Source organism: Triturus cristatus, chromosome 7 (genome assembly GCF_964204655.1).
Source record: "Triturus cristatus chromosome 7, aTriCri1.1, whole genome shotgun sequence".
NCBI lineage: Eukaryota > Metazoa > Chordata > Amphibia > Caudata > Salamandridae > Triturus > Triturus cristatus.
The window spans coordinates 951,265,169-951,282,253 of NC_140590.1; the positions used below are offsets into that span (position 1 = coordinate 951,265,169).

General features: G+C 45.3%; 1 protein-coding gene across 2 annotated transcripts in view; it reads right to left on the reverse strand.

Moving 5' to 3' along the window:
• XTBD1 (XRN2 binding domain containing 1) overlaps nucleotides 1–17,085 on the reverse strand; it is a 36,963-nt gene that overhangs the window by 15,553 nt on the left and 4,325 nt on the right. Inside the window, exons 2-3 of one of the 2 annotated variants that reach the window (XM_085617972.1) lie at nucleotides 6,668–6,767; nucleotides 6,365–6,416 (exon numbers count right to left, since the gene is read on the reverse strand). In XM_085617972.1, the coding sequence (XP_085474098.1) occupies nucleotides 6,405–6,416; nucleotides 6,668–6,767 (112 nt within the window). In that variant the 3' untranslated portion in view covers nucleotides 6,365–6,404. Of the gene's footprint in view, nucleotides 1–6,364; nucleotides 6,417–6,667; nucleotides 6,768–17,085 lie in introns of those variants that run through there. The other variant, XM_085617973.1, reaches the window with a different exon arrangement.

The following is a 17,085-nucleotide window of genomic DNA, read 5'->3' on the forward strand; positions in this document are numbered from 1 at the left end:
CAATGGCCCAAATACTGCTTCTGTACTCCCGGTGATTGATGGTACTGGTTTGGGGGGGGAGGGGATATATTATTGCAAGTCCCTGTTATCGAGGGGGTAAAAATGTCCAAATGTCAGGATGATAAGACACAGGGGTCTCGGGCTCTAGTCAAAAAAGCCAGTAAAAAACAAAGGGGCTCTAAAGCAAGTCTCGTAAAGCCCGTTTCTGTGTTGGACGGTAACACACAACTGGTGCTACGGAAACTGGTGGAAGAGATTTTCTCGTCTCGGTTTGAGGCCATATTGGCTAACGTTGCTAAAAATGTTATTGACACTATGAATACGTGTGGTGCGGATCTGAGGAGAAAATGTGACCGTTTGGACTCTATGATTGACTCATTTAGATCTGATGCAAAATGTATTTTACAGGATAATGTGCGGTTAAACTCATCTTTGTGCCCCTGTCCTAAGGCTGATCTCGCTGATGTAGTTCCTCAAGGGAATTGTTCTTTGGGACATCAGCCAACATCTTTGGTTAAGCCAAATCTCGAGGTTGCAGTTAGTCAATTAGAATCTAACGTTCGAGGTGCTGGTGAAGGACTTTTATTAACTGGTGACAAGAATTGTATTGACCGTGCTGTGGGTAGCAGGAATGACACATGTAATAGGATTGTAGAGCAGCAGGGGAAAATACCGTGTCCTAACACATGCATAATTAATCTACCGCCAGAGGCTACTCCTTTGGTTGCAGTTCTAGTTGGGGTCCCACCTTTATCAGCTGATGGCTCAATGGTTAGAGCGGCAGACCTCGATGCAGAGCACTGGTCCGGGACCAGGGTTCGATTCCCGTCGCGGCAGGGTCTCGGGCTATAAATTCCGCGGACCGGATATTCTCGCCTCAGTGCCTATTCTAATCATGGGTCCCACGCTGCAACTCTGGGCAATAGCTTGCTTAATCTCCACAACGGCCCCACAGCGCTGGGATGCCTGGCTTCACCCTGGGGATGCCCAGGAGTGGACATTTCACAGGGAAAAGCCAGGAAGGGTTCCCTAGCGGTATGAGTACAGCGCCGGGAGACCCCGGACCGGGGTAGCTGTGCGCTATATAAGTACAAACACATTTACACAATCTACAGCGGCTTTATTGCGAAAGACTAAGCATTGGTGCGAGCATCACACTTCTGGCTCCGCTGGGATTTCCGCCAATATTATCATGGCTAGACGAGTTGGATGGGTGGGTAATGGCCCCAAATGTGTCTCTGGGGACTGTATTATAGTCAATTTTAATAACCAGAAAATAGCCGGCAGAATGTTTTGGAATGCAACTGATCCCTTTGGTGGGGATATTAGAGCTGTTCCCTTGGGGTTCTTCTATCCCCCCCCCTAGGAGACCGCATGATCCCATTAGCCTTCCTCAATTGGGCCGCATGATCACATTAGCCTTCCTCAATTGGGCCGGTTTGTTCCCCATGATTGCGCTAGTAGACCATTCAATGGTAGGGATGGTAAAGCAGAAATATTACCAGTAAAAAAGCCATCTTTATTACCCACACCCAGGGATAAAGGGCCGTTGGCCTCTAATAGATTTTTTCCCCTTACCCTGATGGATCAGAATGATTGACCACTGGGGTCAGGGGTGCCCAGAGTAGACTCGATTCCTACGGCCCAAGAACTAGTTGATAGTAGAGTAGATTCCAGCCCAAGCTGCAAAATCATTACCTTGAACATCGCTGGCCTTAATTCCAAAAGAGATGATCCTTTATGGCTGAATGCTATAAAACAATATGATATAATCGCCCTCCAAGAAACATGGGATAAGGGGGACGGTTTTTGGATAGATGTGTATAGATCTTTTTCCCTACCGGCATGCCCATCGATGGCTGGTAGAGCTAAGGGCGGATTGATGTTCCTTCTATCCCATAATCTTAAAGGCTTGTTAAGAAGAATAGAGGTCGATTCTGCCAACTTATTGATATTAGAAGTAAGCCGTCCAAACAATTTTAAATTGTTACTCATTAATTTCTATAATTCAAGTGATAGTGAAGTAATCAATCAGCATTTGAATAAATTGAACTTTTTTTTTAGTTGATTATAGGAGAAATCAATCCATATTTTATCATATATTACTGTTAGGTGATTTTAATATACATTTATGTGACCATTATTGTTATATCTCTGACCACTTGGTTCATACTAATTCAGAGACCCCTCATTTTGAGCACTCCTCTCGGGGTGCTGCCCTGGAGAGCTTCCTGGCTGAAACTGATCTTATTGAACCCTCTTTTGTAAATTTTGCTGATCGTTATCATACATTTAAGAATAGCGAGACTATCACCGATTATATTTTTCTGTCTCCTAATCTGCTTGATAAGGTAATTTATTATAATCCTATATTTTCGCCTTTTAGCGATCATAATCCTGTCCTACTGGAATTGGCTTACAACTGTGGGATTTTAGGAAATGGAGGGGGAACACTAGGTCCTAACAACATGGTAACCCGTGATCAAGATAGGAGGCTCAAGTGGACCAAAGTGTTACCTACCACATTTTTTAATGATTTATGCATGAATACCAGGGATCTCATAACATTGTGTAACAATCCTACAAATCCGGAGGTCGTTACACTGGGGCTTTTGTGGGTATCTGCTCTCAGATTGCTGCAGATTTGATTACTAAGTATAAAGGGAAAGTCCAATCGAAAGAAAAATGGTTCGATGAAAATTGCTCGCAAGCGCATCGTGCCTTAATTCTAGCCCTGAAAACTTCTCCACAAGATAGGCCCTCGATAGTGAGTCGAAGGAAACTTTATAAGCTAGCGATGCATAGGCGGAAGACAGAAATTAAAGCAGAAACCTGGGATGCCCTTCTATCTGTCAACATCTTAAAAGATAGTGCCAAGTTTTGGTCCATTGTTAATACTCCCCTTTTTTCAGGTCTGGATAACAACTGCCAGGATAATAATGTTACGGAAGCCCAATGGTTGACCCACTTTGAAGGGATTTATGGCTCTGACGATTCTTGTGACTTCTTGTCTAATAACTTTTCTCAGCAAGGTTTACTCCCTCTTACTTTTGAAGTCGAGGATATAGAAAAAGCCATAAAAAATACCTCAAGCAATAAAGCGCCTGGCCCAGATCATGTCCCAGCTGATATCTATAAGCATAATCCCAGTTTCTGGGCAAAGATTCTGGTTAATGTCTTTAATGCTGTGGCCTTGATCGGGCCTCCTGCATCATGGTGTAACTCAACAATTATACCGGTTTTTAAAAAGGGTCAGCGGAGTGAACCAAGGTGCTATAGACCCATATCCTTGATTGACTCGGTCGTAAAAGTATTAGGTAAAGTCATATTAGGTAAGATCACAGATTGGGCTGATGAAAATAAAATTATAAGTAACCTACAATATGGCTTCCGTAAAGGCCGAGGTACCATGGATCAATGCTTGAACCTTTTTCTGTTAATAGGAAAATATACTATGGCGAAGGAGGGCACGCTGAAGCTGGCATTTATGGACCTGACTTCAGCTTTCGACCTGGTTAACAGGTCGAAACTGTGGACTATTTTGTTAGAAATGGGTCTGGATCCGGCTTTGGTTTATTTTTTAGTAGATCTCCACCGTGATCTTACTGCTTCAATCAGGTTGCCCCAGGACGGTATGTGCTCTAAATCTTTTAAATCCAGGAGAGGGGTACGACAGGGGTGCATCATGGCACCCCTGCTTTTTACCTTATACATTAATGCTCTGGATAAAACTCTGGTTAAAGCGAGCTTGGACATTCCGCGTGTAGGCGATACCTTTAATTCCAGTTCTCCTATACGCGGATGACGCTGTACTACTGGCTAGAACGGCGGTAGGTTTACAGCGTCTTCTAGACGCATTCGGAGATTTTATGTTGTCCATGGATTTGGTTGTAAATATTGGTAAATCGCATGTTATGTCTACAGGTCGTAGAGCTACAAAACCAGAATCTTTTTATTGTAATGGAGGTCTAGTGTCTTCTGTCCCCTCTTTTACTTATTTAGGGGTAGTTTTTGATTTAAGGAGTACTTGGGCCCCACAGCAAAAATCGAAAAAGAATGAAGTAATCAGATCAACTTCTGCTGTATTAGGCTTTGTTAAACGTCTGGGGGCAAGACCAATGGAGGCCATTATTAAAATATACAAATCTAAGTGTCTGGCCATAGCAGGATACGGTTCCGCTATTTGGGGTTACAAACCCCAGTTAGAACTACAGATAGCGGAAAACAGATTTTTGCGGAATCTCCTCTCAGTACCGCAATCGACCCCTAATTTTTCCTTACATCAGGAACTGGGGTTGGGTTTTTTTATCTGACACTCTGAGCTTGGCGCCGTTACTTTGCTGGCTCAGAGTGTGGCTTAATCCAGAGTTAACCCTGAATCAAGAGATACTCCGAGATTGTGCTAAGTTGGATAAAGTGAGTAATATTAAGTGGCTAGTTTATGTCGAATCCATGCTCTCTAAATTAGGTCGTCAGGAACGATATGATCACCCAGAAAATATTATGAAGGATGATCTGAAATGGGTTAAAAATAAATTTCATAAAAATGATGATGGCAGGAAGGGAAAGAGTTGCAAAAACCTTTAGTTAGGCCTCATTCTCTAATAAAAACAACATTGTTAATAGAACCCTATCTGCTAATAGTTACTAAACCGTTTCATCGTTGGCTCCTGACCAGATTTCGATTTAATTTGATACATCTGACCTTGGGGAACTTTGTGAGGTGGTCTAAACCTGAGGAAGCAGGATTATGTTCCTGTGATAATTACTCTATCCAAGATACCCTACATTTCTTACTGTTTTGTAAACATTACACTGCTATTCGGAAGAAGTTTTTGGTTCCTTACTTCGTAAGAGGGGCTTTTTACAGGCCAAACCTGCCTTACTTTATTTATTTACAAATGCTAACCAACACATGGGACATTTTTAACATTGCTTCTTTTTTAGTGGCCGCAGTCAGGCTGAGGGGAAGAATTATAGTCAGTTGACATTTTTTGATATCTATATTAGATAGAATATATAGCGATCTCTGGTCCCCTGTGTATTTTTGCAATTTGTTTTAATTCCTATAGATCAATTTGATCAATGACTTAGTTAAGTAACTTTCAAAATCTGATGGACTCTGATGGTTCGGTATTCTATCAGTGGCCATGTTTTTGTATGCACTTTAGCTTTGAGGGTTATGAAATAATTTTTATGAATGTATTTATGATGAGCATAATATTGTTATTTATTGTATTTGTATATGAATGTAAATGTTGTCTTGTACTTTTATGATTTTAACTAATCGATTAAAGTGGATTGATTGAGTAAGGGCAGGATTTGTCCATCATACATACCTAATGAAGTCCAGAGGCTGAATAGACCCTTACAAATTGCATATGCAGAGGCCTTTGGTTTTGTTTTATTCAAACATCCAAGATTAATTTGCAAAAGGTTAAGCATTGCTAATAATTGTGTTTAACAACTCCCAAAGAACCATTTAGCCACCACTTCATGCGCAATTTTCTAGCCAGTGCATTGTCAAATAAAGGGAACAGTCTGGCAACTATCCAAGTAGATAACAAAGGCAAACAAAGATCAGCTCTACAGATGGACATACATTTGATGAGCACTAGACATCTTTGAGGCAGAGATAAGGGAATCAAAGCACATGCAAAAGTAGGTACAACATGCATCTTTGACCACCAGTGCTGTACTTTCCAGAATAGGGACACACTGCAAGCCATCAATTCTGCATATATAATTTGACTGGACAACACTTGGTATATTTAAACCAAAATGAAGGCAATATACTTTTTTGAGATCAAGAGTTTCAGGTTTGAATATGCAAGGTGGTAATAACTGTTACACTATTAGCTTGGTTCGCTAAGAGAAGAGGTGCTTTTGCAAAGATTCTTTTTGTTCTGAGATTATTTATTTTACTGGACAAATAAGAAGTATAGCACTTTCATACATGCAATAAAGGAGTTTAGAACGCTTATTGAAGAGTATCTTTTCGGACTGCTATAACTGCACTAACATGCCCTATTATCCAGGCGATATTTCTTATTTTTGAGCTAAGAGAAAAGAAAGTAAAGTGGTTAGTGACACCAAGTTAAAATGTACCCAGAATTCTCAAAGTCAAGACGTGTACTTGCCAAGATTAATTTTCTGGGATTATTTCTTTTACTGGCCAACTAAGAGGCAAATAGTGTTCCTGTCGTTGGACTAAAGGAGTTTAGAAAGCATACTGTATATTTTTGTCTGCTACAACAGTATTAACATGCCTTGTAATCCTGGAGCAGGAGATCTTTCTTATTTTCTAGGCAACAATAATAAACCTACTTGGTAAGCGACATCTAGCCAACGATTTCCACAGAATTAGGAAGAATGGGGTGTGCTTCAAGGGAACACCATGAACTTCATAACTGAACCTTAAAATAAAATCAAAAAACAAGAAACTGACAGAAAAATTCTGCAATTTGCAAAGCATTTTCATGCCAGCCACCTTCTAGGGACATGCTTCGTACTCCAATGAACAAAGAGTGGTGCACATTTATATTCATTCATTTCACGAATATGAAAGTTGCAAATTCATGGCAGTTTTCCAAGTCAATGGCAACTACACTTGAGTGCTGGTGTTCATAAGTATTCAATTACCAGTAAAGTGTTTGTCTATGCTTACCTGTTTCATTACAGAGTCTCTAGTAGTGAAGTGTGGAGCATCTTCTACATGAATTCCTTCAGCCATGTGTTTCACTCGATCTAAAAGCTCATCACTGTAACTATTCAAAGAAAATAGAGCAGGTTATAAAATGTTAACTTATGTCAGCCAGTAGTGCTAAAAGGCTAGTGTATGTAAAGTTCATACTATTAAATTTAAACTTCATAGCTGTGCTGTCATTGAATGAAGGAGAGAAAGCATTTAGGTGCAGGTCTATCTAAGAGTAATTCAAGCAAGATGAATACTGACTGGTCAAGACCCATTATACAAACCTCGGGTAGAATTTAAAATGGAGGATTTTGGGATAACAGGTCTACTGAAATGGTATGTGAAGGTACAGATAAAGTTCCAAAAAATAAAGATTTGCCTCTCCGATGAGAATGCATGATTATAGAAATCAAATGTTGCAGCAATTTGCCAACTAAATCAAAGTACATATAAATTACAGTAATAAGGATAAAAAGTGAGAAATTGTGACAGTGAAGATGTGTCACAAAGCCCTCCAGTATACCATGGGATTAAATGCCCACTAATTAAAACAAGCATAGGCATAGCCAATAGGTCTCGCCTTTGAACCTTATAAGTTTTAGCTATGTAACAGCTAATGTTGTTGCATCAAGGATAGTGTGCTGGATAACTAAACAGTTATAAGGTCCCAAAGGCGAGACCTATTGGCTACGCCAATGCTTGTTTTCAAAATCCTGGGTTCCATTCTTTTGCTACTGAACCCACCGCCTGCTGCATAATTTACATATTTTATCCCTCAAACGAAAGATTGCTAGAGTTAAATTATCACCTTCCACCTTTTGACAGATGTTTTCAGGGATTAGGAGGTAAGAAGTTTGCTCAGATGGCTCCAATAGCCCCCACTGATGGACAGGGTAGATGACTTGTGAGGCCTTCTCTCGCTGCATTTTGGGGTCCCCAGTGGCGACTGGCAGTATTATTTGTGGCTAATGTCATTCATCACTGGTGTTAGAGGGCCACCAAAACCGTTGTTCTAGTAAAAAGATTTACTCACAAAGATTGTCAAGTTATTGTTCGAGGGAAGGGGGTATTCCAGGGCACGGATGCTCTGGAAGGGGGTGCACACCCATTTGTGGATATTCTGTTTATGGCTAAACATTAAACTTCCTTCTAGAATGAAAAGGGAACACCACAATTGGTGGGGGGTATTAAAGAAGAGGTTTAAACATGCACAAACATATTCTCCCAACTAGGGAACATATTTTCCCTATGCATTTGTGCTGCCGGTTTTCTATTGCAAAAATATACCCGTTTATATTAGTACATGCGAAAACTGAATTTGCAAGTTTCTCAGGAGTGCACAACTGCTGCGGGTTTCCGGGAGTAAACTGGAAATCTTTTCTGAATTCTTAAAGTGAGTACATTCCTTGTTTGGAAGTAATAATCCTGAGTGTGCTTACTTTCTCATTTATTTTTGAGTTAGGCCCTTATGTTTTGGACTAACAATAAAAATGAGACATCCCATTTAGCGCCTATGGGAAGTGTGGTCAATTCTAGCTCCGATTATACAAGCCATTGCGCGACCTATCACAAACTGCGGCAAAGAAACACAGCTTTCCTTCCCACAATAAAACACTTTAAAATAAGAGGTAAACAGACCAAACTGGGGCTTCACGAATGAACTCCAAGAAGGAAGTAGTGGAACTGTACCCACATTGATGCCCCATCAGTTCAAAAGGCCAAGCCCTGGTACAGCAGGGGTCACCTTCACTGTGTCCAGCCGTAGCTTGCAGGAACAAGCTGTCATCAGAGACCGCCTCTGTCAAAGTGCCTTAGTGCAGGCTGCATGGCTTCTCACCTAAGGGATCTGGGCTGTCCCTGGAGATAGGAGAAAAGGCCGTTGAATGAAGGTTTGACTGACAAGTACAGACTGCCCGACGAAATGTACTTTTGTTGGGAGAAGTGACATAAAATGTGTTTATTAGAGGTCTCTTTTAGATAACTGCTCACACTTGAGCAATGCCTTCGACTGGTAGCACTTGTTTCTACCTATAGATCTGTGCCAGTCATATCTTTATACACACATGCAATAAAACATTTATTTATATATTCACTTCTTGTTCACATATTGAACTTTACATGTCTTGCATCTACCTGCCTGCACTTAATTTACCCATTTTTTTTTTTTTTAACCAACATCCGTTAGCATGTTTGGAACATGCGATGGTACATAGAACATGGCCCTGTAGAGAGTACAAGCAGCGTGGGCAGACCTGGCTATTGGTAATGTGGTTTGTAACACAGCACAGGGCTGCAAAACATCTCGTTTCTGAAATACTGTACAGAAGTGGTAATGGAGAAGCACAGCCCCAAAATCTAACCAGCATTGGCATAGCCAATAGGTCTCGCTTTTGGGACCTTATAAGTGTTTAGCCATGTAACAGTTGCATAACTAAATACTTATAAGGTCCCAAAAGCAAGACCTATTGCCTCTGCCAATGCTGGTTTCTGTTTATTACTGCTCTGTAGTAATGGCGGCACCCGTGCTTTAGCTCAAACATCTTAAGCTAAAGTCGGGTGCCGAGATTGCTTCAAAAGTAAAGAATTGTCTATTTCTTTACTTTTGAAACAATGTCAGCACCCGACTTTAGCCTAAGATGTTTCAGCTAAAGCACGGGTGCCATCATTACTACATAGAAGTAATAAACAGGGAAAAAAAAAGAACTGGCTCACGGAGAACATCAAAGGGGCCGTGAAAGTGATCACGATCAAACATCAAAGAGGCCGTGAGGCTGCGAAAGTGATCGCGATCAAGAGCGGCGCGCGAGCCCGCGCACTGTAGCTCTAGGCTGGCCATGGTAGCACTTTGAGCCCTCACAAAAAGTCTCGCCAGACCAGCGCATGCGCTGGGTCAGGCGAGACCTAAAAATGGACATGTAATGAATAAATTAAGAATAAAAAAAATTTCATGCTTCTCCACACAAGTCCGAGCCATGCCCCTGAAAAGCTAGGCTTAAGGACTGGGCGTAAAAATACAGAATAATTTAAGAAACTATTTTGAAAATGTAATGACATCAAAAATAAAAAAATGTAGGCAACACCGATGTGTCAACGCTCTAAACGTATAACCAAATTCAATAACATATTTTAAATGAATGTGTGTGTCAAGATAATATTTTCTATAATGACTCCTCCCACTCTACAATAAACAGTAATGTTTAGTTTAGGCAAACAATGAGGCTGGTAAATAAAAAAAAACCCATTAAAGCATGGTTAAAGAAGCTATGACACTAGAATAGCACGCATTGAAAACTTAAAGATGGGTCATACCACTTTCCTTAAATGCAACAGAAAATAAATTTCTGATGGATACATCTGCCAGGGGATTCCTCACCTTGTGAATATCCCCTGCGCCAGCATTCCACGGAACTTTTTTCCCCAGCTCTCTACGCCGACGACGTCACAATGCATCGGCTCCGCTCGCGACTCCGTATGACGTCACCGGAGCCATAAGAGAGCCACGTTGGCCTGATGACGTCAGTTCCCTTTTTTCCGCGCCGTCGACGCGCAACGGTTTTTCCAGCACTCTCCTGCTACTTTGTAGTCGTTTAGTGGTTTCTGTTGGAGAAAATTGTCATGTCTTCGACTAGGAAGTCGGGTTTTAAACCCTGTAGGGAATGTGGGGGACATGTCAATGACAGACCCCCATGAAGATTGCTTGTGGTGCCTTTCATCCGACCACGACGTGGAAGATTGGGTCAGCTGCAGAAGGATGAATCCCAAGGCCTTGAAAGAAAGGGAGGCGAAGCTCTTCATGGCCAAGGCTAAGAAGGAGAAGAGAGGTAGGAAGAAGGAAAGATCGAGACCGGAGTCGTCTACTTCGCATTCTTCAAAGTCGAAAAAGCATCATAAGAAGCAGAAGCATTCCTCTCGGCGCCGGTCTTCGAAGAACAAGGCGTCGAGATAGACTTCGCCTCGACGTAGAAGTAAGGATGTGGCTCCTTCTCTGTCTAAGTCTCCTGAGGGATCTCCTTCGCCGAAGCGGACTCCGGCGCGGTCCCCGGCTCAGTCACCAGTTCCAGTGGAGTCTTCGGCTTCGGAGGCCGAGCAAGAGAAAGAGCCTTCTCCAGAGCCGGATGATCCTGCGGCGCCTGTGGAGGACACTGCGGCTCCGGTACCAGGTACTCCACAACCGGATCCGGGATTATTCCCTTATCCGCAGTTCCCGACTCCGGGTTCGACGCATTTTGTAAATGCGTTGTATGGGATTTTCCAACGGGCTGCCTTCCCATCCGGCGCACCTACTGGTCCCGTGGGTCCTATGGCTTATACTCTGGGAGTGCCGCAGCATTATGCTCAGGCCCAGTTTATGCCCTTCCTGCCGATGGCGCCTTCGTGGCAGTTTCTGGCGCCGTCTGGGGATCCATCTCGGCTTCGATTGGATGAGCCTTCCTCGACGCCGTTGCCGACTCCCTCGGCGCCGCCGACTCAGACACCTCCGGCTCCACGTTCGGTTCCACCGACTCCGCATACGGCTCCGCCGACGCCGGCTCCTCGGATCCGTTCAAGGAGGGAGGCCCAGAGGGTCTTAGAGGAGGTGGGTTATAGAGTGGAGGTGGAGGAAGGTGAGGTGGATACATCTTCCGACGAATTTGAAGGGATTCAGGAGGCTAGTGGCCTGGATACGACTCCGGAGTGGGAGCATTCTTCCTCTAGGTCCTCTCCACCGCAGGAGCTGGCTCCTTACCATCTTGTGATAAAGAAGGCTACAGAGTTGCTGGACTTGCAGTTGCTCTCTGCGGAGTATAAGCCTAATCTTTTGACGGAGGTGTTACACTCGCCTACCTCGACCAGTGAGCCTTTGCTGCCCTTGAATGAGGCGATTTTGGAGCCAGTTATGGATGTCTGGCGTAAGCCACTCTTCGCCGGCAGTCTCCAGACAGGTGGCGAGAAGATATAGGGTGGCACCTGGGGATCCAGGTTTTCTATCTTCACACCCTTCTCCAGAAAGTCTGGTGGTACAGGCGTCATGCTCGAAGCATGCTTCAGGGGCTTTTCCTCAGACTCCTGCGGATAGGGAGTCTAAGAAAGCAGATCAGGCGGCTAAAAAGACCTTTTCGTCTGGGAGCATGGCGCTTAAGTCCACTAATGCCACCTGCTTGCTAGGGCGCTATGTTCATGCTCTTATGGACTCAATGAAATCCTTAGCCCCCAAGTTGCCAGAAGGCGATAAGGCGTCCTTTATGGAAGTGGTCACGGACACTCAGGCTGCTGCAAGGCAGGTGATTCAGTCGGGGCTTGATACGCCTGATTCGGTGGCAAGGATAATGGGGTCATCTATAGCCACTAGGAGGCAAGCGTGGCTTTGTTCGTCTGGCTTCTCTACGGACGTTCAGGCCACATTGGTGGATTTGCCATTTGACAGACAGAGGCTTTTTGGTGAAAAGGCTGATTCCGCCTTGCAGAGGTTTAAAGAGAACAGGGTGACGGCGAAATCTTTAGGTCTGCAGGCTCCTGCTAAAGGATTTGGGCTTAAGAAGTTCAGAGGTTTTGGGAGGTCTTCATTTCGCTCCTTCCGGCAGCCTCAGCAGCAGCAGCAACAGCAACAGCAAAATCCCCTCTATAGGGAGACAAAGAGTTCGGAGAGGTTCTGGCCGCAACCCCTCTTCGTCTTCTACCTCCTCTGCTCCCAATGAAGCTTCAGGGAAGCAGCCCTAGATCCCCCATCCTGGAACATGCAAGACCTGTGGGGGGGGGGGGGGGGGGGTCGGGTGTCCCACTTTCTGCGAGGTTGGAGATCTGTTACAACCGACCTTTGGGTTTTAAACCTCGTGGAGAGTGGGTACGCCCTTCCCTTTCAGGAGTTTCCTCCCCCTTATCCTCCTTGCCAGGGTTACTGCTCAGAGGACCATCTACTTCTTCTACAGAAGAAGGTGTTAGCTTTGCTTCAAAGGAGTGCGATAGAGGTGGTTCCAGAGCAGGAAAGGGGTCAGGGATGCTACTCCCGGTATTTTCTGATTCCCAAGAAGGACGGCAGATTGCGTCCGATACTGGACCTCAGAGTCTTGAACTTTTACCTGAGACAGGAGAAGTTCAAGATGCTGACCCTTGGGCAGGTTCTTCAAGCATTGCAGCAAGGAGACTGGATGGTGTCGCTCGACTTGCAGGACGCGTACTTTCATGTCCCAATCCTGAAGTCGCACAGGAAGTATCTCCGTTTTACGGTGGGGTCGCAACATTACCAGTTTGCGGTCCTCCCGTTTGGTCTTACTACCGCACCTCGAGTCTTCACGAAGGTGATGGCAGTGGTGGCAGCCCATCTCAGGAGGTCAGGGATTCCGGTTTTCCCCTATCTGGACGACTGGCTTCTGAAGGCAGAGTCCCCAGAGATGGTGCAACATCATCTGCAGGTAACATCTCGACTGTTATACGACTTGGGTTTTTCGATCAATGTGCCCAAATCTCACCTGGTGCCCTCTCAACGCAACCTGTTCATAGGGGGCAGTACTGGACACTACTGTGTGTCGAGCATTTCCTCCTGCTCAAAGAATTCGACATTCAGGAGATGGTCCCTTTATTTCACTGTGGAGCGGTTGCTCCAGTTCTGAAAGGTCCTTCGTCTGCTCGGTCTGTTCGCCTCCTGCATTCTGTTGGTCAACCATGCACGCTGGCACATGAGGGCGCTCCAGTGGTGCCTCCGCAGGCAGTGATATCAGCACAACAGTGATCTCAGGGAGTCTGTGAGGATCTCCAGAGAAGCTGCGGCGGATCTGTTTTGATGGAGCGTGGAGGGCAATCTGTCCCAAGGAAAGCCCTTCCATCTACCTCCATCGGTGGCCACAGTGATTACGGATGCATCCACTTTAGGGTGGGGTGCTCATCTGGGGGATCTGGAGATCAAGGGTCTTTGGTCTCCAGAGGAAAGGTTGCTTCACATCAACCTTCTGGAATTGCGGGCGATTCGTTTGGCACTCAAGGCCTTCCTCCCTTCCCTTCGCGGTCAGTCTGTTCAAGTCCTGACGGACAACACTGCCTCGATGTGGTATGTCAACAAACAGGGAGGAGTGGGGTCGCATTGTCTCTGCGTCTATGGTCCTGAGCTCAGGACCATCGGATTTGTCTGATGGCAAATCATCTGGCCAGAGTTCTGAACGTGAGTGCAGACAGTCTCGGTCGGCAGTTGTCCGCTGACCACGAGTCGAGGCTCCATCCGGAGGTGGTTCGTCACATCTTTCGGACGTGGGGGACACCTCGGGTGGACCTATTCGCCACCCGCGAGAACGCGCACTGCCCGTCGTTTTGCAGTCTCCAGTATCTGATGCAGGGGGCGTTGGGGGACGCGTTTCAGTTGAGTTGGGGCTCGCAACTCCTTTATGCGTTTCCTCCCATACCCTTGATTCCTCGGGTTCTGAGGAAGATTCGCCAAGGAAGGGCCCAAGTCATATTGGTCGCCCCGGATTGGCCAAGGAGGGTGTGGTATACAGATCTTCTCCACCTCTCCTCGTGCCCTCCGCTCCGTCTCCCTCTGAGGGTAGACCTCCTCTCACAGTTGGAGGGGCAGGTTCTACACCCCCACCTCCTGAGCTTACACCTTCATGCCTGGAGACTGAACGGGGCAACCTGAATTCCTTCTCTCTCCCTCCAGATGTGGTGGATGTTATTTTAATCGGCCAGGCGACACTCCACCAAGTCCATTTACTCATATAGGTGGTCTAAGTTTCTTAAATGGTGTGGAGAGAGATCCATTGACCCTTTAAAAGCCCATCTTTCTGATGTGCTTCAGTTTGCTCTTTCCTTGGCTCAGCAGGGCTGTGCTGTGGCCACGGCCAAGGGCTATCTATCGGCCTTATCGGCTTTTCTATGTCTTCCTGATCAACCGTCATTATTTAAATCTCCGATTGTACTAAGGTTTATCAAGGGCCTTACAAACATGTTTCCTCCTACTCCTTTTGTAATGCCACAGTGGGACCTTAATCTTGTCTTGACTTTTCTGATGGGGTCCCCGTTTGAGCCTCTTCATAGCTGTCCTCAAGGCTTTTGTCCTTTAAAACGGTCTTTCTTGTAGCCATAACCTCGGCAAGGAGGGTGAGTGAGCTTCAAGCTCTTAGTCCTAAACCCCCTTTTCTCACATTACATGCTGAAAGGATGGTACTTAGGACCAGGGCTGCTTTCCTGCCTAAAGTAGTTTCTCCGTTTCATTTGGGGCAGTCTATTACTCTCCCTGTTTTTTATCCTCCTCCTCATCCCTCCTAAGAGGAGGAAAGACTTCATCGCCTGGACCCAAAGCGAGCGGTAAGCTTTTACTTGGACAGAACGAAGGACTTTCGTTTGGACGATCAGCACTTCGTGGGTTATGTTGGTCATTCCAAAGGAAGAGCGGTGCACAAGCGCACATTGTCGAGATGGATCATCCTTGCCATCAAGATCTGCTATGACCTGGCTGGTAAGGTTCCACCTGAGGGCATTAGTGCTCAATCAACTAGAGCTAGAGCTAAATCTTCTACATCTGCTTTGGCCAGGGGTGTTCCTGTGGCAGATATTTGTAAAGCTGCGACTTGGGCCTCCCTCCATACTTTCGCAAAGCACTATTGCTTGGACTCTGAGATGAGGAGGGAGGGAGGGCCACTTTGCGCGCTCTGTCTTACAAGATTTTCTGGTATAGGAAGGTGGACACCCTCCTCCGGGAGTGGGGACTGCTGTGGGAATCTATTCACAAGGTGAGGAATCCACTGGCAGATGTATCCATCAGAAGAACAAGTTACTTACCTTCGGTAACGCTTTTTCTGGTGGATACAGTATCTGCCTGTGGATTCCTCACTGGCCCACCCGCCTCCGAGTTGTCCACCTTTGTATACCTTAAAAGTTGTCTTGCTTGAGATGTTGTTATGCTTTCTGATACATTGGTAGGAAATGCTTTTTTGATTTAGCTTTCCTTTTGTTTATGTGCTATGTATATTTGATTGCATATTGTATACTGTGTATACTTCGAATTTGTCGTTGGTCCACCTTTGCGCCTCTGGGGCACGGAAAAAAATGGGTGGAACTGACGTCATCACGCCGACGTCATACGGAGTCGCGAGCGGAGCCGATGCATTGTGACGTCGTCCACGTCGGCGTAGAGAGCTGGGGAAAAAAGTTCAGTGGAATGCTGGTGCAGGGGATATTCACAAGGTGAGGAATCCACAGGCAGATACAGTATCCACCAGAAAAAGCGTTACCGAAGGTGAGTAACTTGTTCTGCTGTTTTGCACAATTGTACTGCTGCCATCCAATAAGTACACATGACTTACAAATTACTTTAAAAAAATGCCTACGGATTTATTGGATATTGTTTTTCCACGCACAATCTTAGAGAACACAATTCGTGCTCTTACCAAATGTGCTGTAGGCTTGCTCCTACAAAAAAATCCCGAATCCAGAATGCAGACACCCCGGGTCCACGGTAGGTGTCTGTATGTGGTCACCAGAAAGCGAAGCCCGCTTGGAAATTGATTTTGGCAATCTTTCATGATTAGAGTGTCAGCCACCGGGCATGCTCCAGGCCCCTCCCAGACGTCTGCGGCCCCTGAGACCCGGCACACGCCGGCCCCACAACAGATGCCACTCCAAGGCCACACACCGCTGTGCACGGCCAGATGCTTATAGGGTCCGGGGCCCTACACACATTTCAATAACCGGGACAATGACGCCCATGGGCCCCGGGGAGCAGATTAGCTGGCCCGGCCCATTCATACTCTCAGCACAAAGGGTGAAAAGTTCTGGGACGGCAAACTTTTACCCGTGATGAAACCCGGCACTCACAATGCATTTCTTAGTTTAAAAGTCACAATTTTGGGGCAGATGTTTAAAGTGCAACGGAGAAGGCTGAAATAATGGCGCTCGCAAGCTCAATATGCGTCCCCCGTGTCGTGATAAAAAGGAAAAACTGATTAATGTCCCTCGGAGTCGGTCAAGTATATATGTTTGAGTGACGAATTTAGTCTATTCAAAAAGAGCAAGGCAAACTTGAACACGTCAAAAGAACGTCTCGATACTTGCTATATAAATTTAAGAATTTGTGCGAGCATCGGATATCTATACACAAGATTTTAAATTTGTGAAAGCGCTTTGTAACCAGAAGATTTCTGGGCGCTAGAAGTAAAGGGAAGGTTAGGAAGTAAGAGCCGCAGTTACACAGAAGAGCACGGAAGACCTCCTGCGTACCCGGTGGACGGCTTTGCCGATTTGGAGAATTTGAAACAATTAAGCTAATGAGCAGTGCTCTTCCCAACTGTTAGTCATTAATGCCAGAGGCCCTGTGCCCTCCACCCCCGTGTGTCAGCAACTAAAGTCCATACATTGTATGGCAACAAAGAGATAGCACATCTTTAACCTTTGACCCCAGGAGCATTCAAGACAGTACCGGAGCTAGT